The sequence below is a fragment of the Bombina bombina genome, chromosome 12 (genome assembly GCF_027579735.1).
Source record: "Bombina bombina isolate aBomBom1 chromosome 12, aBomBom1.pri, whole genome shotgun sequence".
NCBI lineage: Eukaryota > Metazoa > Chordata > Amphibia > Anura > Bombinatoridae > Bombina > Bombina bombina.
Window position 1 is genome coordinate 118,691,947 of NC_069510.1, and position 27,859 is coordinate 118,719,805.

Genomic DNA, 27,859 nt, shown 5'->3' on the forward strand with positions numbered 1-27,859 from the left:
ACCCGGACCGGTGATTCTCCGCATGCAGCTCCTCTGTACTTACCTCAGCAATGACAAAACCGGCTTCCTTTAATCATGGCGTGCACCCCTATGCGCCCATCTCGTGAGGCCACGCCATGATTGGAGGAAGTCCGTTTCATCAAGGAGGTGCTAAATACAGCATGAGAAGCGGGCAGAGGATCGCCTGTCTGGTTTTGCTAAAGAAAAGGTAAGTATTTAAGAAATGCAATGTAAAGTTTAATAAAAGTGCCCCTGTGTTCTTAATAATATTTTTTAAAAAGCGGGCTCACTCATTCAACTTTACATTCACTTTAAATATGTAAGCACATGATGAAAGTGTGCGCACATGTGACCAGTGTGTGACATCGGCTGCAACTAACTATTATTTTCAGAATCGATTAATCGGCCGATTAGTTTTTTTATTAATTGGATAAAAAAAATAAAAAAAATCTATTTTTTCTGTATTTAAAATAAAATCCACATACTGAGTGTTACAAATGTAAAACTTCAGACTAAAACTTTACATTAACAACTCCAATGTTTAATCAGCAGGATATTTTTATAATTCAGCAAAAACAAAACTACAAACTGTTTGTAAAGAGGTAGAACTAGAAAGAGGTTTACTATTACTGGTTGGGAAAAAAGGGGAGGGTGGCACTGTGGATTATAAAAAATATAAAATTATATAAAAATATATGTGTAGATGTCGATAAAACTAGTATAAATTGCATCAATGTAAATATAAAATCTGGTGGTCGGATCGTTAGATGGAAAATTACGATTTGCGATCCGACCACCATATTTTATATTTACATTGATGCAATTTATACTAGTTTTATCAACATCTATACATATATTTTTATATTTTTTATAATCCACAGCGCCACCCTCCCCATTTTTTCCCATCTTTCATTAACACACTATTTCTTGAGGAGTATAGCGTTTTCCTTGGGTGTAGCAGCTTCAAATTAGCTTGTAGATCTATTTAACCCCACATTTTCTTTCTCCTTACTATCACTGTTTATAACATTCTGTTATTAATTTTCAGAAACTTTGCATTCAAATGCAAAAATGTCAACTTGTCCACATGCTTCTAGCTGAGGCTGGGTCTGTTTGTGCAGCTATTTTGCCTGCAGCTGAGAAGAGGCGCTCAGATGCTGTTAAAGGGACAGTATAGTATAACATTGTTTTTCCCTTAATGTGTTTCAAATTATTATTTTTTTACCAGCTGCAGAGTATAAAATGTATGAGATTTGCTTTTTTAAGGTTTATTTGTGTATATGAATTAGCTGATTTTGTGTTTTGAAGCCACAACCTAATAAAATTGGTTGAGCTTGTAGGTATAATCAGATCTCATTACTTTATCACATTCTGTACATATACATGTGCCTTTATCTTATATCTGTAGGTATAATCATATCTCATTACTTTATCACATTCTGTACATATACATGTGTCTTTATCTAATATCTGTAGGTATAATCATATCTCATTACTTTATCACACTGTGTACATATACATGTGTCTTTATCTAATATCTGTAGGTATAATCAGATCTCATTACTTTATCACATTGTGTACATATACATGTGTCTTTATCTTATATCTGTAGGTATAATCAGATCTCATTACTTTATCACATTCTGTACATATACATGCATCTTTATCTTATATCTGTAGGTATAATCAGATCTCATTACTTTATCACATTCTGTACATATACCTGCTTCTTTATCTTATATCTGTAGGTTTAATCAGATCTCATTACTGTATCACATTGTGTACATATACATGTGCCTTTATCTTATATCTGTAGGTATAATCAGATCTCATTACTGTATCACATTGTGTACATATACATGTGTCTGTATCTTATATCTTTTATCACATTCTGTACATATACATGCTTCTTTATCTTATATCTGTAGGTATAATCAGATCTCATTACTGTATCACAATGTCTACATATACATGTGTCTTTATCTTATATCTGTAGGTGTAATCAGATCTCATTACTGTATCACAATGTCTACATATACATGTGTCTTTATCTTATATCTGTAGGTATAATCAGATCTCATTACTGTATCACATTGTGTACATATACATGTGTCTTTATCTTATATCTGTAGGTATAATCAGATCTCATTACTGTATCATATTGTGTAGATATAAATGCTTCTTTATCATATATCTGTAGGTATAATCAGATCTCATTACTTTATCACATTGTGTACATATACATGTGTCTTTATCTTATATCTGTAGGTATAATCAGATCTCATTACTGTATCACATTGTGCACATATACATGTGTCTTTATCTTATATCTGTAGGTATAATCAGATCTCATTACTGTATCACATTGTGTACATATACATGTGTCTTTATCTTATATCTGTAGGTATAATCAGATCTCATTACTGTATCACATTGTGTACATATACATGTGTCTTTATCTTATATCTGTAGGTATAATCAGATCTCATTACTGTATCACATTGTGTACATATACATGTGTCTTTATCTTATATCTGTAGGTGTAATCAGATCTCATTACTGTATCACAATGTCTACATATACATGTGTCTTTATCTTATATCTGTAGGTATAATCAGATCTCATTACTGTATCACATTGTGCACATATACATGTGTCTTTATCTTATATCTGTAGGTATAATCAGATCTCATTACTGTATCACATTGTGTAGATATAAATGCTTCTTTATCTTATATCTGTAGGTATAATCAGATCTCATTACTGTATCACACTGTGTACATATACATGTGTCTGTATCTTATATCTGTAGGTATAATCAGATCTCATTACTTTATCACATTGTGTACATATACATGTGTCTGTATCTTATATCTGTAGGTATAATCAGATCTCATTACTTTATCACACCGTACATATACATGTGTCTGTATCTTATATCTGTAGGTATAATCAGATCTCATTACTTTATCACACTGTGTACATATACATGTGTCTTTATCTTATATCTGTAGGTATAATCAGATCTCATTACTTTATCACATTGTGTACATATACATGTGTCTGTATCTTATATCTGTAGGTATAATCAGATCACATTACTTTATCACATTGTGTAGATATACAGCTTCTTTATCTAATATCTGTAGGTGTAATCAGATCTCATTACTTTATCACATTGTGTACATATACAGTATGTGTCTATCTTATATCTGTAGGTATAATCAGATCTCATTACTTTATCACATTGTGTACATATACCTGCTTCTTTATCTTATATCTGACCATAAACCAATCACCAAATACTTGTAGAGAACAATGGAAAATTAAAATTGTATTAACTTATCTCTTCTATTACCCACTGGGAGTGTAATTTCTTCTACTGGTTGCGTTTACACAGGTTGGCCTTGAGGCCAAAAACTTTTAGTAAAGGTGGGGATACCACAGGCTAAAATCCACTATTTCAAATGCCAATATAAGGGTAATGGCAATACTTGTAAACAATTTAATACACTCCAGCAGGTAAAGTGGATCATTGGGAACAAATTAGAGGGGAGAACATTTTTGAGTAAACTGTCCCTGGGTGCCTGAGATGCACAAGTAGGGTTTTGCCAATTTCGCCCAAGGTGGGATATTTATCATTGTTAGCGCTCCACCAATGCAAAGTGGTTTCCTCCTTGGCAAGGGGCCTCTCAACAAAGTTAGCCTGGACTTCATTCTAACATAAAAATATCTGTATGCAATGGTAAATAACCAGCTATAAGGTTAGGGAAAAATATCTAGTCCGCTCCTAAAATAACAAATATATACTTACAGATGTTGAATCTGGTACTTATCACAATTTATTAAAAAAAAAAAAAAAGTTAAAAGCGCTAAAGACTATATATCAATAACAGGACAAAGCCTTACACATTTATCTATACAGTGCATATAATCCGCAATAGCAAGCGATCAGCTAATAATTGTGCAAACAGATAATGGTGCACTTCTATTCAAATAACTCCCATCAATCTAGGACTAGGTGTAAATAACAAGCTCGGCACTTTATCGTGCAAAACACTGTCCTAAATCACCTGATTTTCATATAAACAATCCAAATGATGACTCCTATTATTTCTGGGTTGCACATAAGCTGCAAAAGTCCTGAAAAAGTGAAAAGTAAATGTCTGTTGATGTCCTTTAGGCTAACGACATAACCATAAAATGCAATACCATGTGCAGGAGTTCATCTGAGTGAAGCAGCTAGTGCCGTGTGCAAACCAACTAATCGGAGACCAACTAAATCGATAATGAGATTGGTTGACAACTATTTTCATAATCGAAGATTATCGATTAGCTGTTGCAGCCCTAGACATCAGTGTGGGGAATTTGTGTGTGTTAGCCACTGTCATTATGTTAGAATAAAAGTATGTACTTTTCAAGATATATAGATAGATATAGATAGATAGATATAGATAGATAGAGATAGATAGAGATAGATAGAGATAGATAGAGATAGATAGAGATAGATAGAGATAGATAGAGATAGATAGAGATAGATAGAGATAGATAGAGATAGATAGAGATAGATAGAGATAGATAGAGATAGATAGAGATAGATAGATATATATATATATATATATATCAGAGTTGGCCTTTAGAAGTCAGCAGGTGCATTTCATGTTCTGAGAATTAGAAATTGTTCTTTTTTACAGAGCTAAATTATATGGAAATGGGGAAAATATATTGTAAGTTTGTTTCATTTGACATAACTAAACGTTTATATATACAAATCTCACAGTGATTACTATAAAGTGACACTAAAGGCATTATTTATGCATCAGAAAAGTCAATTTGTAAGTAAAATAAATATTGTTTTGCAGTCTACATTTAGCCACCAATCAGCAAGCACTACCCAGGTACGGCTCCTAAGCTTAGAGAACAAAGAAAAATTGGTAATATGAGTAAATTAGAAAAGACAAAATTTGGGTTTAGTGTCCCTTAAAACTTTAGCTGGGAGATGAGTAAAATCGGCAGGGGGTTGCTGGGTAAAATCAGATCATAACTTTCTTACATACTTGTAATAAATAGTGCAGAGCAGTATCGGTGCAGGAGGTGACTGTTAAAGGGACAGTAAAGTCATAATGCAACATTTATGATTAAGACAGAGAATACAATTTTAAACAACTTTTCAATTTACTTCTATTTAATTTGCTTCCTTCTCGTTATCCTTTGCTGAAAGGTTTATCTAGGAAAGCTCAGGAGCAGCAAAGAACCTAGATTCTAGCTGCTGATTGGTGGCTGCATATTTATACTGATTGTCATTGGCTCACCCATGTGTTCAGTTAGAAACCAGTAGTGCATTGCTGCTCCTTCAACAAATGATACCAAGAGAATGAAGCAAATTTGATAATAGAAGTAAACTGCAAAGTTGTTTAAAATTGTATGTTCTACCTAAATCATGAGAGAGAATTTTTGGGTCTCATATCCCTTTAAGTGTTGATATAAAACATAAATTTATGTAAGAACTTACCTAATAAATTATTTCATGGTGACGAGAGTCCACGATTTGTTACACATGGGATATAAATTCCTACCAGGAGGAGGCAAAGTTTCCCAAATCTCAAAGCCTATAAATACCTCACCCACCTCACTCATATCTCAGTTTAACGAATAGCCAAGAAGTGAGGTGTAAAAAAGGAATGAGAAAAAGCCATAAAAAAAAGGAACAAGAAAAAAAAATATGTGCTCTGTTAAAAACAACCCATAATAGGGAGAGGACCTCGTGGACTCTCGCCACCATGAAATAAATTAATTTATCATCAAGTTCTTACATAAATTATGTTTTCTTTCATATAGGTGGCGAGAGTCCATGATTTGTTACACATGGGATATAATACCCAAGATGTGGAAGTCCACAAGTAACAAAATAAGGGTGGGATAAAATAAACAGCTTTTTTCGCTAAAAATTAATATCCAAATTAAAGCCTTTTAATAACTAAAAAAGAAAATATATAGGCAATAGAATCAGAGTGACCACTGCCTGAAGAACCTTTCTACCAAAAGCTGCTTCTGAAGAGGCAAAAACATCAAAATGGTAAAATTTTGTAAAAGTATGCAAAGAAGACCAAGTGGCCGGCCGCTTTGCAAATCTGATCAACTGAAGCTTCATTCTTAAAAGCCCAAGATGTGACAACTGATCTTGTAGAGTGAGCTGTAATTCTGAGGCGGAGACTGTCCCGCTTCCAAATAAGCTTTGTGAATCAGAAGCTTTAACCAAGAGGCTAAAGAAATAGCAGAAGCTTTCTGACCCTTTCCTGAACCAGAAAACATAACAAATAGACTTGAAGTCTTCCTGAAATCTTTAGTGGCATCAACATAATATTTCAAAGCTCTGACAACATCCAAAGAATGTAAAGATTTCTCAGCATCATTCTTAGGATTAGGACATAAGGAAGGAACAATAATTTAGTACAAGTCAGGATACAACCGCTCGAGCTTACGTGCCCCATGGAAATGCGGTGTCGCAGAGCGATGACGTCATCAACAGCTGCGCATAACGCAGCCCCCAGTTAGATGCAAGGTGCAAAGCCAAAGGAAGCGGGAACCAACCGCTAATAACAGTACAAGCAAGGAAAAGGCTGCATAACGGATCCAAATGAAAACACAGGTTTAATTGTGGAAATCAAACCTAGACAGACATGGACAGTTGGGTAGTCTGACGCGTTTCGTGCCCCCTAGTGGTGCTTCATCAAAGCCTACCCACCTGTCCATGTCTGTCTAGGTTTGATTTCCACAATTAAACCTGTGTTTTCATTTGGATCCGTTGTGCAGCCTCTTCCTTGTTTGTAAGGAACAATAATTTCCCTGTTAATGCTGTTTTAATTAACAACTTGTGGCAAAAAATTGAAAAGTAGTCCGCAAAACTTCTTTATCTTGATGGAAAATCAGATAAGGAAACTCACAAGAGAGGGCGGATAATTCAGAAACTCTTCTAGCAGAAGAGATAGCTAAGAGAAACAAAACTTTTCAAGAAAGTAGTTTAATATCTAAAGAATGCATAGGCTCAAAAGGAGGAGCCTGTAAAGTCTGCAATACTAGATTAAAGTGAAGGTCAATTTTGACGAATTAGTGCCCGTTTTTTAATAATCCCATTAAAAACATGGGCACTTTAATTCATCAAAATTGACATTTCACTTGTTTTCTACAAAAACTTACCTTTTAATCCTGACAGCCGCTGCAGCGCTTCCTCCGCCCGTTGCAAGCCCTCTACGCGGGTCCAAAATGACGAATCCGGCTTCCTCCAATCACAGCATTGCCTCAGGCCATGATTCCCCCGGGGGAAGCCATGACTGGAGGAAGCCGGATTCGTCATTTCTGACGTATGAAGAGGCTTCCGACGGCCGGGGGAAATCGCTGGAGCGGCTGTCAGGATTAAAAGGAACGTTTTTGAAGAAAAATTGACCTTCCCTTTAAGACTCCATTGAGGAGAAATAGATTTAATAACAGGCTTTATTCTGGACAAAGCCTGAACAAAAACAGTGAACAGGGAAGATGAGCAATCTGTCGGTGAAACATTACAGAAAGTGCAGATATTTGTCCTTTCAATGTACTGGCAGATAAGTTTTTATCCAAACCATCTCAAAGAAACTGAAGAATTCTAGGAATTATAAGTGTAACACCAGGAAATATAAGTTTTCCAAACCTTATAATAAATTTTCCTGGGAACAGGTTTTCTTGTTTGAATCATAGTATTAATTACAGAGTCTGAAAAACCTCTGTGACTGAGAACTAGGCGTTTAATCTCCACGCCATTAAGTTCAGAGATTTTATGTCTATATCAAAGAAGGGACTTTGAGACAGAAGGTCTGGTCTTAGAGGAAGATGCCATGGCGGGCAGCTGGACATCCGAAATAGATCTGCATACCAAATCCTGAGAGGCCATGCAGGAGCTATCAGAATTACAGATGATTGTTCCATTTTGATTTTTGAAATCACTCTGGACAGCAGAAGTGGAGGAAATATATAGGCATATTGGAATGACCAAGGAACTGCTAGAGCATCCGTCATTTCTGCCTGAGGATCCTGTGACCTTGCAAGGTATCTGGGAAGTTTCTTGTTCAAACGAGAGGCCATGAGATCTATTTGAGGAAGACCCCAGATTTGAACAAGTTGTAAGAACACACTGATGTAGAGACCATTCTCCCGGGAGTAGTGACTGACGGCTGAGATAATCTGCCTCCCAGTTGTCCACACCTGGGATGTGAATCGCATTGATGAGACAGGAATTGTTCTCCACCCAAGAAAGTATCCGAGATACTTCTTTCATGGCTATGTAACTTAGAGTTCCCCCTTGATGTCTGACATATGCCACTGTTGTGATATTGTCTGTCTGAAATCGAAGATAAGGTTCGTTCATTAAGAGAGGCCAAGCTTGAAGGGCTTTGTTCTAAGATATTGATCGGAATTTTTGTTTCCTGAACATTCCAGACTCCCTGTGCAGTCAGGGACCCCATAGTGCTCCCTAACCTGTAAGACTTGCATCTGTTGTGATCACAGACCAGGTAGGATGAAAAAAGGAAGCACCTTGAAGAAATTGGTGGTGTAGCCACCATGTCAGAGAAAAATTAGTGTTGGGATCTAAGAATATCAGTTGTAATATTTGAGTGTAATCCTTGCACCATTGGCACAGCAAGCAAAGTTGAAGAGGCCTCATATGAAGACGAGCAAAGGGGATTGTGTCCGATGCTGCAATCATTAGGCCTAACACCTCCATGCACATAGCCACTGAAGGGTATGATAGAGACTGAAGATTCAGACAAAGAGTCATGGACACTGAGTCTATTTGGAAACCCAAATAAATTGACCTTTGCCTGAGGAATCAAGAATCTCTTTGGAAAATTGATCCTCCAACCATGATTTTGAAGAAACAACAAATAGTTGATTTGTGTGAGATTCTGCTAATAGAAAAGATTGAACTAGAACCAAGATATTGTCCAAATAAGGAAACGCCACAATACCTGCTCTCTGATTACAGATAGAATGGCATCAAGAATCTTTGAAAATATTCTTGGTGCTGTTGCTAGGCCAAACGGAAGAGCAACAAACTGAAAATGCTTTTCTAGAAAAGAGAATCTCAGAAATTGAAAATGGTCTGGATGAATAGGGATGTGAAGATAATCATCCTGCAAGTCTATTGTGGACATATAATGACCTTGCTGAACAAAAGGCAGAATAGTCCTTATAGTTTCCATCTTGAAGGTTGGAATTCTCACAAATCTGTTTAATGTTTTCAGATCCATTATTAGTCTGAATGAATTCTCCTTCTTTGGTACAATGTAAAGATTTGAGTAAAAACACTTTCCTTGTTCCTGTATGGGAGCTGGAACAATCACTCCCATAAGTTCTAGGTGTGAGACACGTGTTAGAAAAGCTTGAGCTTTCACTGGATGTTTTGGAACATGGGTTAGATAAAACCGTCCCCTTGGGGGTTTGATTTTTAAACCAATCGTAGACAGCCAACCAGTACTGACAAGCCTATCAGCAGAAGATAGGAGTATGTAGATCTGTAAAGGGAGGCAGAAAAAAAAAAAATACTGGGAATTTACAAAGCCCCTTAGAAAGACTACCAGAGGTTCATAACATGGTGTCTAAAGGCTAAACTCCCCAAACATCCCTCTGACAAACACTGTAAGGGGAAAACCGAAGGGAAACCGGACTTCAGTATACACTGAAGCACATCATACTTTAACCACCTCCAAAGGTGGCAAAGTTTAAACTGAGATATGAGTGAGGTATTTATAGGCTTTGACGTTTGGGAAACTTTGCCTCCTCCTGGTAGGAATGTATATCCCATGTGTAACAAATCGTGGACTCTCGCCACCTATATGAAAGAAATGCAGCTGTTTGGGATCTGAAGTAAATGATTATTGCTTGCTGCTTTTGTATGACAAAACACATGAGAATGATATGGAAATAAAAGGGCTCAAGTTATATTTACACTTCCCAATTAGAAAACCCGCTATTAATGAAAAATGTTTTGTAGCAGAATGAAAGAGATATGGTATATGATAATGGGTGGGATTGGAAAGGGGTCAAAGATATATATGTGTGTCTGCGTATATACACATGCACAGAGTATATAACACACACACAGTATATAACCGTATATGACACACACACACACAAAGTATATGATACACAAAGTATATGACACACACACACACACAGTATATGACACACACACACAGTATATGACACCCACACAGTATATGACACCCACACAGTATATGACACCCACACAGTATATGACACCCACACAGTATATATAACACACACCGTATATGACACACACACCGTATATGACACACACACCGTATATGACACACACACACACAGTATATGACACACACACACACAGTATATGACACACACACACACAGTATATGACACACACACACACAGTATGAAACACACAGTATATGACACACACAGTATATAACACACACAGTATATAACTCACACACACAGTATATGACACACACACACAGTATATGACACACACACACACAGTATGAAACACACAGTATATGACACACACAGTATATAACACACACAGTATATAACTCACACACACAGTATATGACACACACACACAGTATATGACACACACACACAGTATATGACACACACAGTATATGACACACACACACACAGTATATGACACACACACACACAGTATATGACACACACACACACAGTATATGACACACACACAGTATATGACACACACACAGTATATGACACACACACACAGTATATGACACACACACACAGTATATAACACACACACAGTATATAACACACACACAGTATATAACACACACACAGTATATGACACACACAGTATATGACACACACACAGTATATGACACACACACAGTATATGACACACACACAGTATATGACACACACAGTATATGACACACACACACAGTATATCACTCACACACACAGTATATCACTCACACACACAGTATATAACACACACACAGTATATAAACACACACAGTATATAAACACACACAGTATATAAACACACACAGTATATAACACACACACACAGTATATGACACAAACACACAGTATATGACACACACACACACACAGTATATAACACACAGTATATAACACACACACACAGTATATAACACACACACACCCAGTATATAACACACACACCCAGTATATAACACACACACACAGTATATAACACACACACCCAGTATATAACACACACACACAGTATATAACACACACACCCAGTATATCACACACACACAGTATATCACACACACACAGTATATCACACACACACACACAGTATATAACACACACAACAGTATATAACACACACACACAGTATATAACACACACACCCAGTATATAACACACACACACACAGTATATAACACACACAACAGTATATAACACACACACACAGTATATAACACAAACACACAGTATATAACACAAACACACAGTATAAAACACAGTGCCTTCCCCGGTTCCTCTCACCATACGGACAGTCGGTGCTTGGGGTACCGGAACCTCTCTAGCGCCCCCAGGCAGTAGGGCAGAGCGTGAGCGGCGTTACGGACCAGCAAGGCTAACACCAGGTTAGGGGTCTGTGACCCGGGCTCCGGGGCCACTACCGGCCTCCCGGGAAACAGCAGAAGCAGCAGCAACACAGTGACCGGAGCCATAAAAAAACACCGGACGTGTCACCGGGAGGCGGAAGTGATAGCTAGTGCTACTGCACGGGGGGCGTGATACTACTAACCGGGGGAGGTACGGGGGCGTTAACGGTAACAGCCGGGGGCACAGTACGGGGGGGTGGTAGTGGTAACAGCGTGAGGCACAGCATGGGGGGCGGTAGGGGTAACAGCCTGAGGTACAGCACGGGGGCGGTAACAGCCGAAGGTAACGCAGAAGGGGTCAGGGGTAACACAGGATGAGGCAGAATCAGAGATAACACTTGGGGTAACAGTAACACAGGAGGGATAGCGGGTAACACAGGAGGGGTCAGGATCAAGAGTAACACTGGGGGTAACACAGGAGGGGCAGAGGTAACACAGGAGGGGCAGAGGTAACACAGGAGGGGTCAGGGGTAACACTGGTGATAACAAAGGAGAGGGCAGGACGGGGTAACCCTGGGACTAACACAGGAGGCGGCAGGGGTAACACTGGAGGTAACACAGGAGGGGCAGATGGTAACACAGGAGGGGCAGGGGGTAACACTTTGGGTAACACAGGAGGGGCCGGGGTAATACAGGCGGGGCAGGGGTAACACAGGAGGGGCAGGGGTAACAATGGGGTTAACACAGGAGGGGGCAACACAGGAGGGGGAAGGGGTAACCCTGGGACTTACACTGGAGGGGGCAGGGGTAACACTTTGGGTAACACAGGAGGGGCAGGGGTAACAATGGAGGTAACACTGGGGGTAACACAGGAGGGGCAAAGGTAGCACAAGATGGGGTCAGGGGTAACAGAGGGGCGTGTGGCACCTGACCTACACATAATAGGGGCGTGTGGTACCTGACCTACACATAATAGGGGCGTGTGGCACCTGACCTACACATAATAGGGGCATGTGGCACCTCACCTACACATAATAGGGTTGTGTGGCACCTCACCTACACATAATAGGGGCATGTGGTACCTCACCTACACAATATGAAAAAGTTTCCAGTTCAGTTGTTAGATAGCAACACTATGAAATCTGGTCCAGAGGCTGGGACATTTACTGTTTCTGTGGGCTCAAAGGACACAGAGTTATTGTTTATTCCCTGTATTTCTTTAGATATTAGGTTACCTTGGTTACATTAACCCTCAACTGGTATACTTACATTTGCTTCTGAGCATTGTCCACCCGGTGTACACACAGATAATACTAGTGTTATTCCTTTTGCGTACTAATCATTTCAGAATGTTTTTGAAAAACAAGTCGTTGATACCCTCTCACCTACACAACCCAATGACTATCCTAGAGATAATGGGTCGCCTATACCTTTTAAACCTAATTTTGCTTTTTTCAACTCCTGAGCTAAACCCTCTGAAAAATTATATTGAAGACAATTTGGCAAAAGGGTTTATCAGGCCCTCTACTTCTCCGGCTGGGGCAGGTATATTTTTTGTGGAGTATAGATAATTGAATAATATTACAGTAACCCCCTTACTTTCATCCCTGAACTTCTCTACCAAATAAGAAGGCACAGATTTTTATAAAGAATGATCTGTTTAAATAGCAGAACGTTAGATGGATGGATGGCAATGGCTCTGCTTTTTGGCCATATGTCTAGAATAAACACCTAGACATAAGGTAGGGCACCATTTGTGTATTAAAAGTTAGTAGTCCACTGAATGTTAAAGATATTATTATTATTATTCTTTATTTATAAAGCGCCTACAGATTCCGCAGTGCTGCACATGGGTACAAGAATAACAGTACAGTGGAGAAACAATACGATAAGACACATTTTACAGGCAAATACAGGGGGAATTGAGGGCCCTGTTCCCGTGGGAACTTACAATCTAGATGGGTAGGAGGATTGGAAACAGGAGGTGGGGACTGCAGAGGTGAGAATGATATTAGTGAGGAGATAGAGGGCAACTGTTAGTTAATTGAAGTTATTTTTTTAATAAGTCGGGTGATAAGCTTCCCTGAACAGAAAGGTCTTTAGGGAAGGTTTAAAGGAGGAGAGGTTAGGGGCAAGTTTGACATCTCGAGGAAGTGCGTTCCAGGGGGTTGGTGCCGCACGAGAGAAGTCCTGTAGTCTAGAATGAGAGGAGGTGATGGTAGAGGACGCAAGAAGCAGGTCGTTGTTGGATCTTAGGGGACGGGCAGGAGTATATTTGTTGATGAGTGAGGACAGGTAGGGTGGGGCAGCATTGGTGAGGGCTTTGTAGGTCAGGGTGAGAATTTTGAATTTAACTATGTTGTGAATGGGGACCAGTGAAGGGACTCACAGAGAGGCGCAGCAGAAACAGAGCGTCGAGAGAGGTGGATTAGTCTGGCAGATGCATTTAGGATGGATTAGAGGGGAGAGAGGGAGGCCAGTTAGTAAGTTGTTACAGTAGTCAAGTCGGGAAATTACCAGGGAGTGGATGAGCTGTTTGGTAGTTTCAGCACTCAGAAATGGGCGAATTTTGGAGATATTGCGTAGGTGGTTGCGGCAGGATGAAGAGAGCAGTTGGATGTGGGGAATGAAGGACAGATTTGAGTCAAGCGTGACTCCGAGGCAGCGGACTTGGGGTGATGGGGAGATAGTGGTGCCACCAACAGTGATAGAAAAATTAGAGACTGGAGTGGAGCTAGAGGGGGGGATTAGAAGTAGTTCGGTCTTGGACATATTTATTTTTAGGTGGTGAGAGGCCATCCAGGAGGAAATGCCAGATAAGCAGTCGCTGATGTGAGAGTTGACAGAAGGAGAGAGTGCAGGGGTGGAAAGGTAGATCTGGGTATCATCAGCATAGAGTAGAGGACCCAGGACAGAGCCTTGAGGTACTCCAACAGACAGGGACAATAGAGAGGAGGAGTCACCAGTAAAAGAGACTGAGAAGGATCTGTTAGAGAGATAAGAGTGAATCCAGGAGAGGGCAGTGTCACAGAGACCAAGAGGAGACCGTAGGAGAAGGGGATGGTCAGTGTCAAAGGCAGCAGATAGGTCAAGTAAGATGAGTATAGAGTAGTAGCCTTTGTTTTTAGCAGAAAGAAGATCGTTAGTAACCTTGGTGAGGGCAGTTTCAGTTGAGTGTTGGGGACGGAAGCCAGATTGCAGGGGGTCGAGCAATGAGTTTGAGGACAGGAAGTGGGTTAGGCGATTGAAAACTAGTTTTTCAAGGAGTTTTGAAGCTAGTGGGAGCAGTGATATGGGGCGGTATTTTGCAGGGGAGTTAGGGTCGAGGGAGGGTTTTTTTGAGGATGGGGGTGACCTTCGCATGTTTGAAGGAGGCAGGGAATGAGCCGGTAGAAAGGGATAGGTTAAATATGTAAGAATCGGAGTGAGGGTGGTAAACAGAGGAGGGATTATATGTGAAGGAATAGGGTTAAGTGGGCAGGTAGTGAGGTGTGAGGAAGACAAAAGGGAAGCCACTTCACTCTCAGTGGTTGGGAGGAGGGTGCAGAGAGTGGCAGAGGGGGTGACTGGGAGCGGAGTTGGGAGATTGCAGGTTTGTGTTGGGATGTTTCCTCGGATTGTAAGTGTTTTATTGAGAAAATAGTCAGCAAGGTCTTGAGCACTGAATGCAGATGAGGGGGGTGGTGCAGTTGGGTAGAGGAGAGAGTTGAAAATAGAGAAGAGTCTTTTAGGGTTTGAGGAGTGAGTGGATATAAGAGAGGAGAAGTAGGTTTGCTTAGCTAAGCGAAGGGCAGAGGTGTAAGAGTAGAGAATGAACTTATAGTGCATAAAATCATGTTCAGAGCGGGATTTCCTCCAGACACGCTCAGCAGTGCGGGAGCATTTTTGTAGGTGATGAGTTTGTTGGGAGTGCTAGGGTTGGAGCTGACGACGTGGGGCTTTGCGAGGTTGGGGTGGAGCAAGAGTGTCAAGTGCAGCAGAGAGAGTATTGTTATAGTGGGTTATAGCAAGGTCAGGGCAGGATATCGTGGAAGTGTGGGGGAGGCGTAGTTGAATAAGATTGGAGAGTTGGGGAGCGTCCACAGTGTGCAGATTTCTGCTGGTGCGGGGGTGAGAGGGGGAAGTAGGTTTAGTATCTATATTAGGATTAAAGGTGAGCAGATGGTGGTCTGAGATGGGAAATGGGCGACATGCAACATCAGAGAGAGAGCAGAGATAGGAGAATACCAGATCAATCGAGTGTCCATCGCGGTGGGTAGGGAATAGGGTGGATTGTGAGAGGCCGAAGGAGTTAGTGAGTGAGAGAAGTTTAGAGGCAGCAGGGGCAGATGGGTTGTCAATGGGGATGTTGAAGTCCCCTAGGATTAGAGCAGGTGTATTTGTGGAGAGAAAGTAAGGAAGCCAGGCAGCAAAGTTGTCAAGGAATTGGGAAGTTGGTCCAGGGGGGCGATAGATAACTGCCACTCTGAGAGAGAGGGGGGAGAGCAGGCGAATGCAGTGGACTTCAAAGGAAGAAAAGGAGAGAGATGGAAATGGGGATAGGTACTGATAGGAACAGGAGGGGGAGAGTAAGATAGGAAAAAGTCAAATTTCTAAGTCGTCTGCTGCGATTTCTAAGTCATCCGGGACAATTGGAAATTTCAAGCCTTGTATATGGGGTAGGGCAGGCGTACCACCTATTTCCAACCTTCAGGAATGTTCTTTTCCCAGGAGGAGCTTGTCTAAGGAGGTCTGACACTGGGCTGGTAATGGCTCCCTAAGGTGTCTGAATCAGACAACAATATGGCTATTGGTTCTAAACGAAGCAATGACGCAAGCCACTTTTAAATAGATGTGCCAGACAAGAAAGTGCGTTTTATATTATATGGATTATTTACAATATTTTACAGTATGTATAATTTAAAATAATGTAATATTTCAATAATCCGTATTGAAGTTAGCAATTCTTCATGTGCACTAACCTGACCAAGTTAGTCCTAAGTAGTGAACCCCGATGCTCGTTACGCATATTTTTAGATTCCTATATTCTTCACATAGAAAATTGTGTACTTTTTATTATTAAACATATATTTCTATATATATCTGATAATGTTCAAGTAAATCTATATCTATACTTATATATTTCTATAGAAATACAGGTGTGTGTGTGTGTGTGTGTATATATATATATATATATATATATACAATAAAAAGGACATTGCTCTGTATGTGAAGAACATTGGAATGTGAAATATTAATAATTCCTGGTGGGTTTAGCGCATTTGAAAAAAACACGATTGGGTTAGCGCGCGAGTATGGGTGTTAGGGGTATTTTGCACTTTTTGTGCCTCATTGAAGTCTATGGCCTCTAGTTATGAAGCCGTCTACTTACCTGCATTCGCCGGCCCCAATACGCTCGCCTCACATCGCCGCCGCGGACCTGAATACGCTCGCCAAAGTTATCAATAAATCTGTCAAAAAGCAGCGCACCAAGTATGGGGCGATGAGCAGCGGACTGTGATAGTTATCAATCTCGCTGCTCTTCGGCTTATTTACAGCTTTATTGATACCCCTGTCACTAAGCACTCACACTATACTATACTGTTCTACCCCCTATACCGGAGCCCCCCGCAACTAAATAAAGTTATTAACCCCTAAACCGCCGCTCCTAGACCCCGCCGCAACTATAATAAATATATTAACCCCTAAACCGCCGCTCCCGGAACCCCGCCACAACTATAATAAATATGTTAACCCCTAAACCGCCGCTCCCGGACCCCGCCGCCACCTACATAATACCTATTAACCCCTATCCTGCCCCCCCTATACCGCCGCCACCTATAATAAATTTATTAACCCCTATCCTGCCCCCCCCTACACCGCCGCCACTATAATAAAATTATTAACCCCTAAACCTGTCTAACACTAACCCTAACACCCCCTAACTTAAATATTAATTAAATAAATCTAAATAATATTACTCTTATTAACTAAATTAATCCTATTTAAAACTAAATACTTACCTATAAAATAAACACTAATATAGCTACAATATAACTAATAGTTACATTATAGCTATTTTAGGATTTATTTTTATTTTACCGGCAAGTTTGTATTTATCTTAACTAGGTACAATAGCTATTAAATAGTTATTAACTATTTAACAGCTACCTAGCTAAAATAAATACAAAATAACCTGCAAAATAAAAACTAACCTAAGTTACAATTACACCTAACACTACACTATCATTAAATAAATTATTCCAATTTAAAACTACATACTTACCTGTAAAATAAACCCTAAGATAGCTACAATGTAATTAATAATTACATTGTAGCTATCTTAGGATTTATATTTATTTTACAGGCAACTTTGTATTTATTTTAACTAGGTACAATAGTTATTAACTATTTAATAACTACCTAGCTAAAAGAAATACAAAATTACCTGTAAAATAAATCCTAACCTAAGTTACAATTAAACCTAACACTACACTATCATTAAATTAATTAAATAAATTAGCTACCAATACCTACAATTAAATACAATTAAATAAACTAAATTACCAAAAAAAAAACTAAATTACAGAAAATAAAAAAATATTACAAGAATTTTAAACTAATTACACCTAATCTAAGCCCCCTAATAAAATAGAAAAAAAACAAAATAATAAAAGTCCCAACCGGAATTAAGGTAGGAAAAATCTGATTGGCTGATGCATCATCAGCCAATCAGATTTTTCCTACCTTAATTCCGATTGGCTGGTAGAATCCTATCAGCCAATCGGAATTCGAGGGACGCCATCATGGATGACGTCATTTAAAGGACCAGCCATTCGTCGGGTAGTCGTCGTGCAGGAAGGATGTTCCGTGCCTGAGGTCTTGAAGATGGAGCCGCTCCTCGTCGGATGGATGAAGATAGAAGATGCCGCTTGGATGAAGATGTCTGCCGGTCTGGATGTCCTCTTCTTTCCCATCGGATGAAGACTTCGGCCCGGCTGGGTGAAGACGACTCAAGGTAGGGAGATCTTCAGGGGGGTTAGTGTTAGGTTTATTTAAGGGGGGTTTGGGTGGGTTAGAGTAGGGGTATGTGGGTGGTGGGTTTTAATGTTGGGGGGGTTGTATTTTTTTTCCCACAGGTAAAAGAGCTGATTACTTTGGGGCAATGCCCCGCAAAAAGCCCTTTTAAGGGCTGGTAAATGAGCTGATTACTTTGTAATGTAGAATAGGGTAGGGACTTTTATTATTTTGGGGTTTTTTTTTATTTTATTAGGGGGCTTAGATTAGGTGTAATTAGTTTAAAATTCTTGTAATATGTTTTTTATTTTCTGTAATTTAGTGTTTGTTTTTTTTGGTAATTTAGTTTAGTTTATTTAATTGTATTTAATTGTAGGTATTGGTAGCTAATTTATTTAATTAATTTAATGATAGTGTAGTGTTAGGTTTAATTGTAACTTAGGTTAGGATTTATTTTACAGGTAATTTTGTATTTCTTTTAGCTAGGTAGTTATTAAATAGTTAATAACTATTGTACCTAGTTAAAATAAATACAAAGTTGCCTGTAAAATAAATATAAATCCTAAAATAGCTACAATGTAATTATTAATTACATTGTAGCTATCTTAGGGTTTATTTTACAGGTAAGTATGTAGTTTTAAATTGGAATAATTTATTTAATGATAGTGTAGTGTTAGGTGTAATTGTAACTTAGGTTAGTTTTAATTTTACAGGTAATTTTGTATTTCTTTTAGCTAGGTAGCTATTAAATAGTTAATAACTATTTAATAGCTATTGTACCTAGTTAAAATAAATACAAAGTTGCCTGTAAAATAAAAATAAATCCTAAAATAGCTACAATGTAATTATTATTAATTATATTGTAGCTATCTTTGGGTTTATTTTACAGGTAAGTATTTCGTTTTAAATAGGATTAATTTAGTTAATAATAGTAATTTAAATTTAGATTTATTAAAATAATATTTAAGTTAGGGGGGGTTAGGGTTAGTGTTAGACTTAGGTTTAGGGGTTAATAATTTTAATATAGGTGGCGGCGGTATAGAGGGGGCAGGATAGGGGTTAATAACTTTAATATAGGTGGCGGCGGGATCCGGGAGCGGCGGTTTAGGGGTTAAACAATTTATTTAGTTGCGGCGAGGTCCGGGATCCGCAGGATAGGGGTTAATAAGTTTATGTAGGTGGCGGCGGTATAAGGGGCGGCAGATTAGGGGTTAATATGTATAATGTAGGTGGCGGCGGAGTCAGGGAGCTGCGGTTTAGGGGTTAACATGTGTATTATAGTTGCGGCGGTTTAGGGGGTAATACATTTATTTAGTTGCGGCGGTGTAGGGGGGGGGCAGATTAGGGGTGTTTAGACTCGGGGTACATGTTAGGGTGTTAGGTGCAGACGTTTCCCATAGGAATCAATGGGATATCGGGCAGCAGCGAACATGAGCTTTCACTATGGTCAGACTCCCATTGATTCCTATGGGATCCGCTGCCTCTAGGGCAGCGGATTGAAATCCAGGTACGCTGGCCCGGAATAGTGGTGAGCGTACCTGGTAGTAGTTTGATAACTACCAAAAGTAGTCAGATTGTGCCGAACTTGTAGTGACGTAAGCATCGATCTGTGTCGGACTGTAGTGACATCTGTAGTGACGTAAGCATCGATCTGTGTCGGACTGAGTCCAGCGGATCGAAGCTTACGTCACTAGATTCTACTTTTGCTGGGCAGTAGGGCTTGATAACTAAGGCGAATCAGCCTCGCCACAAATACGCTGTGGAATTCAAGCGTATTTGCGGTTGACGGCTTGATAACTAGAGGCCTATGGGAGAATAAGTTAATGCGGTTGCTATATTCTAAGTTCAACTCTTTGCTTGTGCGAAAATGTTTTACTTTACTAATATGAGCGGAACGCAATGCGCACAAAAAGCCTCCATCTAGCGATGTTAATGCATGAGTGGGAGTGCTTAATAGTGCTCCATTCGTAAACTAGCCCTAAACGTGATATGGTGGTAGAGTCATCTCACCTTGTGCATCATCGACTGTGACTGCTGATCCTCTGTCTACCTTTAAAAGCGACTACTTCCGCGTAGATGTCTAGGATGAGCCTGTATTGTGAGCTCCACCTACTCTCTGACGTGACGCTGGAGGTGGGTGATTCGCTGCATAATGCTGAAAGGCAAATTCTCACCACCTGTCAAATGAATAAAAGCAACGTCCAACATCAGGCTGTGCGCAATGGTTTATTAATCCTTAGGAATTCAATAGTATACAATGTAGATTGACCCCATCAGTGCAGGTGATTGTCCAACAAGTTTCGCTTGAGTGTGGTTTCTTATCCAAAACACAAGAGGCATAAACATCACAGAGTAACAAATTGGCCCACATTATCCAAAAAAAAGCAAGTCCAGAGATGTATTGGCTTTTTTCCCCCAGGTGTTTCATAGACAATATCTGTACCTTTCTCGCCTTCGTTACCCTCTCTCAGGCTCCTTCACCTGGACACCCACTGCTCAATTGGGGTTTGATAAAGTCAAGTACTTATTTAGCACAGCACCTATTCTAATTTAGCCAGACATCAACTGGCCCTTCATTTTAAAGGCAGATGCATTCAATATGGCTAAAGAGGTGAGTCTCTCCCAATATAGAGCACCATAGGAACTGCTACACCCTATTATGTGCTTCTCTAGATGCCTATCGCCTGCTAAGAGGAACTATAATGCAGACAATTGAGAGCTGCTAGTTATTAAGGGCCAGATTCCGGCAACCTGAAGGCTCGCCGGAAACAAGAGGCCTCAAGCTCCATATGGCGCTTGATAGATATGCCCCTTAGTCTGTATTACAGGTTAGTGACAGTACAGGTTACAGATACTGTACATACACCAGTATAGATATATTATACAGAAGTGCATGTGTATAATGTGCACAGATTTAGCTTTATGTCTGTATTACAGGTTAGTGACAGTACAGGTTACAGATACTGTACATACACCAGTATAGGTATATTATACAGAAGTGCATGTGTATAATGTGCACAGATTTAGCTTTATGTCTGTATTACAGGTTAGTGACAGTACAGGTTACAGATACTGTACATACACCAGTATAGGTATATTATACAGAAGTGCATGTGTATAATGTGCACAGATGTAGCTTTATGTCTGTATTACAGGTTACATATACTGTACATACACCAGTATAGGTATATTACACAGAAGTGCATGTGTATAATGTGCACAGATTTAGCTTTATGTCTGTATTACAGGTTAGTGACAGTACAGGTTACAGATACTGTACATACACCAGTATAGGTATATTATACAGAAGTGCATGTGTATAATGTGCACAGATGTAGCTTTATGTCTGTATTACAGGTTACATATACTGTACATACACCAGTATAGGTATATTACACAGAAGTGCATGTGTATAATGTGCACAGATTTAGCTTTATGTCTGTATTACAGGTTAGTGACAGTACAGGTTACATATACTGTACATACACCAGTATATGTATATTACACAGAAGTGCATGTATATAATGTGCACAGATTTAGCTTTATGTCTGTATTACAGGTTAGTGACAGTACAGGTTACAGATAATGTAGATACACCAGTATATGTATATTACACAGAAGTGCATGTGTATATTGTGCACAGATTTAGCTGTATGTCTGTATTACAGGTTAGTGACAGTACAGGTTACAGATACTGTACATACACCAGTATAGGTATATTATACAGAAGTGCATGTGTATAATGTGCACAGATTTAGCTTTATGTCTGTATTACAGGTTAGTGACAGTACAGGTTACAGATACTGTACATACACCAGTATAGGTATATTATACAGAAGTGCATGTGTATAATGTGCACAGATTTAGCTTTATGTCTGTATTACAGGTTACTGACAGTACAGGTTACAGATACTGTACATACACCAGTATAGGTATATTATACAGAAGTGCATGTGTATAATGTGCACAGATTTAGCTTTATGTCTGTATTACAGGTGACTGAAAGTACAGGTTACAGATACTGTACATACACCAGTGTAGGTATATTATACAGTAGTGCATGTGTATAATGTGCACAGATTTAGCTTTATGTCTGTATTACAGGTTAGTGACAGTACAGGTTACAGATACTGTACACACACCAGTATAGGTATATTATACAGAAGTGCATGTGTATAATGTGCACAGATTTAGCTTTATGTCTGTATTACAGGTTAGTGACAGTACAGGTTACAGATACTGTACATACTCCAGTATAGGTATATTATACAGAAGTGCATGTGTATAATGTGCACAGATTTAGCTTTATGTCTGTATTACAGGTTACTGACAGTACAGGTTACAGATACTGTACATACACCAGTATAGGTATATTATATAGAAGTGCATGTGTATAATGTGCACAGATTTAGCTCTATGTCTGTATTACAGGTTACTGACAGTACAGGTTACAGATACTGTACATACACCAGTATAGGTATATTATACAGAAGTGCATGTGTATAATGTGCACAGATTTAGCTCTATGTCTGTATTACAGGTTAGTGACAGTGCAGGTTACAGATACTAAACTGTACATACACCAGTATAGGTATATTATACAGAAGTGCATGTGTATAATGTGCACAGTTTTAGCTTTATGTCTGTATTACAGGTTAGTAAGAGTACAGGTTACAGATACTGTACATACACCAGTATAGGTATATTATACAGAAGTGCATGTGTATATTGTGCACAGATTTAGCTTTATGTCTGTATTACAGGTTAGCGACAGTACAGGTTACAGATACTGTACATACACCAGTATAGGTTTATTATACAGAAATGCATGTGGATAATGTGCACAGATTTAGCTTTATGTCTGTATTACAGGTTAGTGACAGTACAGGTTACAGATATTGTACATACACCAGTATAGGTATATTATACAGAAGTGCATTTGTATAATGTGCACAGATATAGCTCTATGTCTGTATTACAGGTTAGTGACAGTACAGGGTTACAGATACTGTACATACACCAGTATAGGTATATTATACAGAAGTGCATGTGTATAATGTGCACAGATTTAGCTTTATGTCTGTATTACAGGTTAGTGACAGTACAGGTTACAGATACTGTACATACACCAGTATAGGTATATTACACAGATTTAGCTTTATGTCTGTATTACAGGTTAGTGACAGTACAGGTTACAGATACTGTACATACACCAGTATAGGTATATTATACAGAAGTGCATGTGTATAATGTGCACGGATTTAGCTTTATGTCTGTATTACAGGTTAGTGACAGTACAGGTTACAGATACTGTACATACACCAGTATAGGTATATTATACAGAAGTGCATGTGTATAATGTGCACATATTTAGCTTTATGTCTGTATTACAGGTTACTGACAGTACAGGTTACAGATACTGTACATACACCAGTATAGGTATATTATACAGAAGTGCATGTGTATAATGTGCACAAATTTAGCTTTATGTCTGTATTACAGGTTAGTGACAGTACAGGTTACAGATACTGTACATACACCAGTATAGGTATATTATACAGAAGTGCATGTGTATATTGTGCACAGATTTAGCTTTATGTCTGTATTACAGGTTAGTGACAGTACAGGTTACAGATACTGTACATACACCAGTATAGGTATATTATACAGGGAGTGCAGAATTATTAGGCAAATGAGTATTTTGACCACATCATCCTCTATATGCATGTTGTCTTACTCCAAGGTGATGTGCATCTCTGTAATGAGGAGTGTGGTCTAATGACATCAACACCCTATATCAGGTGTGCATAATTATTAGGCAACTTCCTTTCCTTTGGCAAAATGGGTCAAAAGAAGGACTTGACAGGCTCAGAAAAGTCAAAAATAGTGAGATATCTTGCAGAGGGATGCAGCACTCTTAAAATTGCAAAGCTTCTGAAGCGTGATCATCGAACAATCAATCGTTTCATTCAAAATAGTCAACAGGGTCGCAAGAAGCGTGTGGAAAAACCAAGGCGCAAAATAACTGCCCATGAACTGAGAAAAGTCAAGCGTGCAGCTGCCAAGATGCCACTTGCCACCAGTTTGGCCATATTTCAGAGCTGCAACATCACTGGAGTGCCCAAAAGCACAAGGTGTGCAATACTCAGAGACATGGCCAAGGTAAGAAAGGCTGAAAGACGACCACCACTGAACAAGACACACAAGCTGAAACGTCAAGACTGGGCCAAGAAATATCTCAAGACTGATTTTTCTAAGGTTTTATGGACTGATGAAATGAGAGTGAGTCTTGATGGGCCAGATGGATGGGCCTGTGGCTGGATTGGTAAAGGGCAGAGAGCTCCAGTCCGACTCAGACGCCAGCAAGGTGGAGGTGGAGTACTGGTTTGGGCTGGTATCATCAAAGATGAGCTTGTGGGGCCTTTTCGGGTTGAGGATGGAGTCAAGCTCAACTCCCAGTCCTACTGCCAGTTTCTGGAAGACACCTTCTTCAAGCAGTGGTACAGGAAGAAGTCTGCATCCTTCAAGAAAATCATGATTTTCATGCAGGACAATGCTCCATCACACGCGTCCAAGTACTCCACAGCGTGGCTGGCAAGAAAGGGTATAAAAGAAGAAAATCTAATGACATGGCCTCCTTGTTCACCTGATCTGAACCCCATTGAGAACCTGTGGTCCATCATCAAATGTGAGATTTACAAGGAGGGAAACAGTACACCTCTCTGAACAGTGTCTTGGAGGCTGTGCAATGTTGATGGTGAACAGATCAAAACACTGACAGAATCCATGGATGGCAGGCTTTTGAGTGTCCTTGCAAAGAAAGGTGGCTATATTGGTCACTGATTTGTTTTTGAATGTCAGAAATGTATATTTGTGAATGTTGAGATGTTATATTGGTTTCACTGGTAAAAATAAATAATTGAAATGGGTATATATTTGTTTTTTGTTAAGTTGCCTAATAATTATGCACAGTAATAGTCACCTGCACACACAGATATCCCCCTAAAATAGCTATAACTAAAAACAAACTAAAAACTACTTCCAAAACTATTCAGCTTTGATATTAATGAGTTGTTTGGGTTCATTGAGAACATGGTTGTTGTTCAATAATAAAATTAATCCTCAAAAATACAACTTGCCTAATAATTCTGCACTCCCTGTACAGAAGTGCATGTGTATAATGTGCACAGATTTAGCTTTATGTCTGTATTACAGGTTAGTGACAGTACAGGTTACAGATACTGTACATACACCAGTATAGGTATATTATACAGAAGTGCATGTGTATAATGTGCACAGATTTAGCTCTATGTCTGTATTACAGGTTAGTGACAGTACAGTTTACAGATACTAAACTGTACATACACCAGTATAGGTATATTATACAGAAGTGCATGTGTATAATGTGCACAGATTTAGCTTTATGTCTGTATTACAGGTTAGTGACAGTACAGGTTACAGATACTGTACATACACCAGTATAGGTATATTATACAGAAGTGCATGTGTATAATGTGCACAGATTTAGCTTTATGTCTGTATTACAGGTTACAGATACTGTACATACACCAGTATAGGTATATTATACAGAAGTGCATGTGTATAATGTGCACAGATTTAGCTTTATGTCTGTATTACAGGTTAGTGACAGTACAGGTTACAGATACTGTACATACACCAGTATAGGTATATTACACAGAAGTGCATGTGTATAATGTGCACAGATTTAGCTTTATGTCTGTATTACAGGTTAGTGACAGTACAGGTTACAGATACTGTACATACACCAGTATAGGTATATTATACAGAAGTGCATATGTATAATGTGCATAGATTTAGCTTTATGTCTGTATTACAGGTTAGTGACAGTACAGGTTACAGATGCTGTTTATACACCAGTATAGGTATATTATACAGAAGTGCATGTGTATAATGTGCACAGATTTAGCTTTATGTCTGTATTACAGGTTAGTAAGAGCACAGGTTACAGATACTGTACATACACCAGTATAGGTATATTATACAGAAGTACATGCATAAAATGTGCACAGATTAAGCTTTATGTTTGTATTACAGGTTAGCGACAGTACAGGGCTACAGGTACTAAACTATACATAAGCACCAGTTTAGGTGTATTAAACAGAAGTACTGTACATGTGGTATCTAGAACTATGATGCAGTTAGCATGTTAGCCATTAGGTGTCAGAAGAACTTCAAGAATCTCATATGTGGGGCGTTGACAGTTTGCGTTTGTGTACCAGTTGGCCGCGTTTCTATAACTGGAATATTACAGACTGTCTCAGGATCCAGTGAAAAAATAGCAGCATGACTAAAAATTCCCTAAAATCCGGTTGGCTAAAATGTATTGATGATTCAATAAACCAAAAATATAAAATAATTTCTCTCTTCATTCACTGCTGAACCAGTTTACACTTCAACACTTAATAAGTTTCTAGATTCATTTTTATACATTCATTTAACAGCTTGTTCTGTGATGTAGCCACACAAATTATATCTTGTTTTTTGCCAGTAGACTAAAGTGTTTTTTGTTTTTTTTTAAAATAGTTTGTACAGTAATATGAGAAAAAGACAAGATATAAAATAAAAAAGGTTATTTTTGTGTTTTTGTTAAACATGGGGGCTATTATTTGCTAAATATTTGAAGCATGTTATTTTTTTACATTTACTGTAGATAAGTCCAATTCAGTTCGATTCGGATCGAACCGAATTTCCGAATTAAAATACTGCCGAATTTACCGAATAAATCCGAATTAGTTCAGATTTATTCGGTAAATTTGGATGGCCATGGATTACACTAGTATTGTACAGTATATTAGGTTATATCACTCTGCTATGGGTTACACCTAATATACAGTACATAATACTAGTCTAATCCCACTTAACACTTACTGAAATTCCGAATCGAACCGAATCCAGCCGAATTTCTTCGAATCCGAACCAAATCGATTCAAATTTTTCCGAATTCGAATCGATCTGAAGCGAAATTCGAAAAATTCTGAATCGTTCCGAACAGAACCTAATTTTTTCGTCATGCACATATCTAATTTACTGTTGGATAGCTATTCCAGAACAGGAACATTTAGCATTTTACACCTGTGTGCTACATTACAAATGTCTGATAGAAAATTAGAAGATAAAATTGTGTTTTTCAGTTCTTGTTATTTGTGCATGAAATGTGAAGGAATAGAATATTTAAATCGTATAAATGTTAGATATGTTGATGA

The 27,859-nt window shown here is 38.8% G+C and overlaps 1 protein-coding gene across 1 annotated transcript in view; it reads right to left on the reverse strand.

The window, feature by feature from the left end:
• The window catches only part of CERCAM (cerebral endothelial cell adhesion molecule), a 107,272-nt gene extending 95,470 nt beyond the window's left edge, over window positions 1-11,802 (reverse strand). The window contains exon 1 of the mRNA XM_053695678.1: window positions 11,557-11,802. Within this exon, the coding sequence (XP_053551653.1) occupies window positions 11,557-11,744 (188 nt within the window). The 5' untranslated portion in view covers window positions 11,745-11,802. The remainder of the gene's footprint in view (window positions 1-11,556) is intronic.
• Window positions 11,803-27,859: the final 16,057 nt, after the last annotated feature.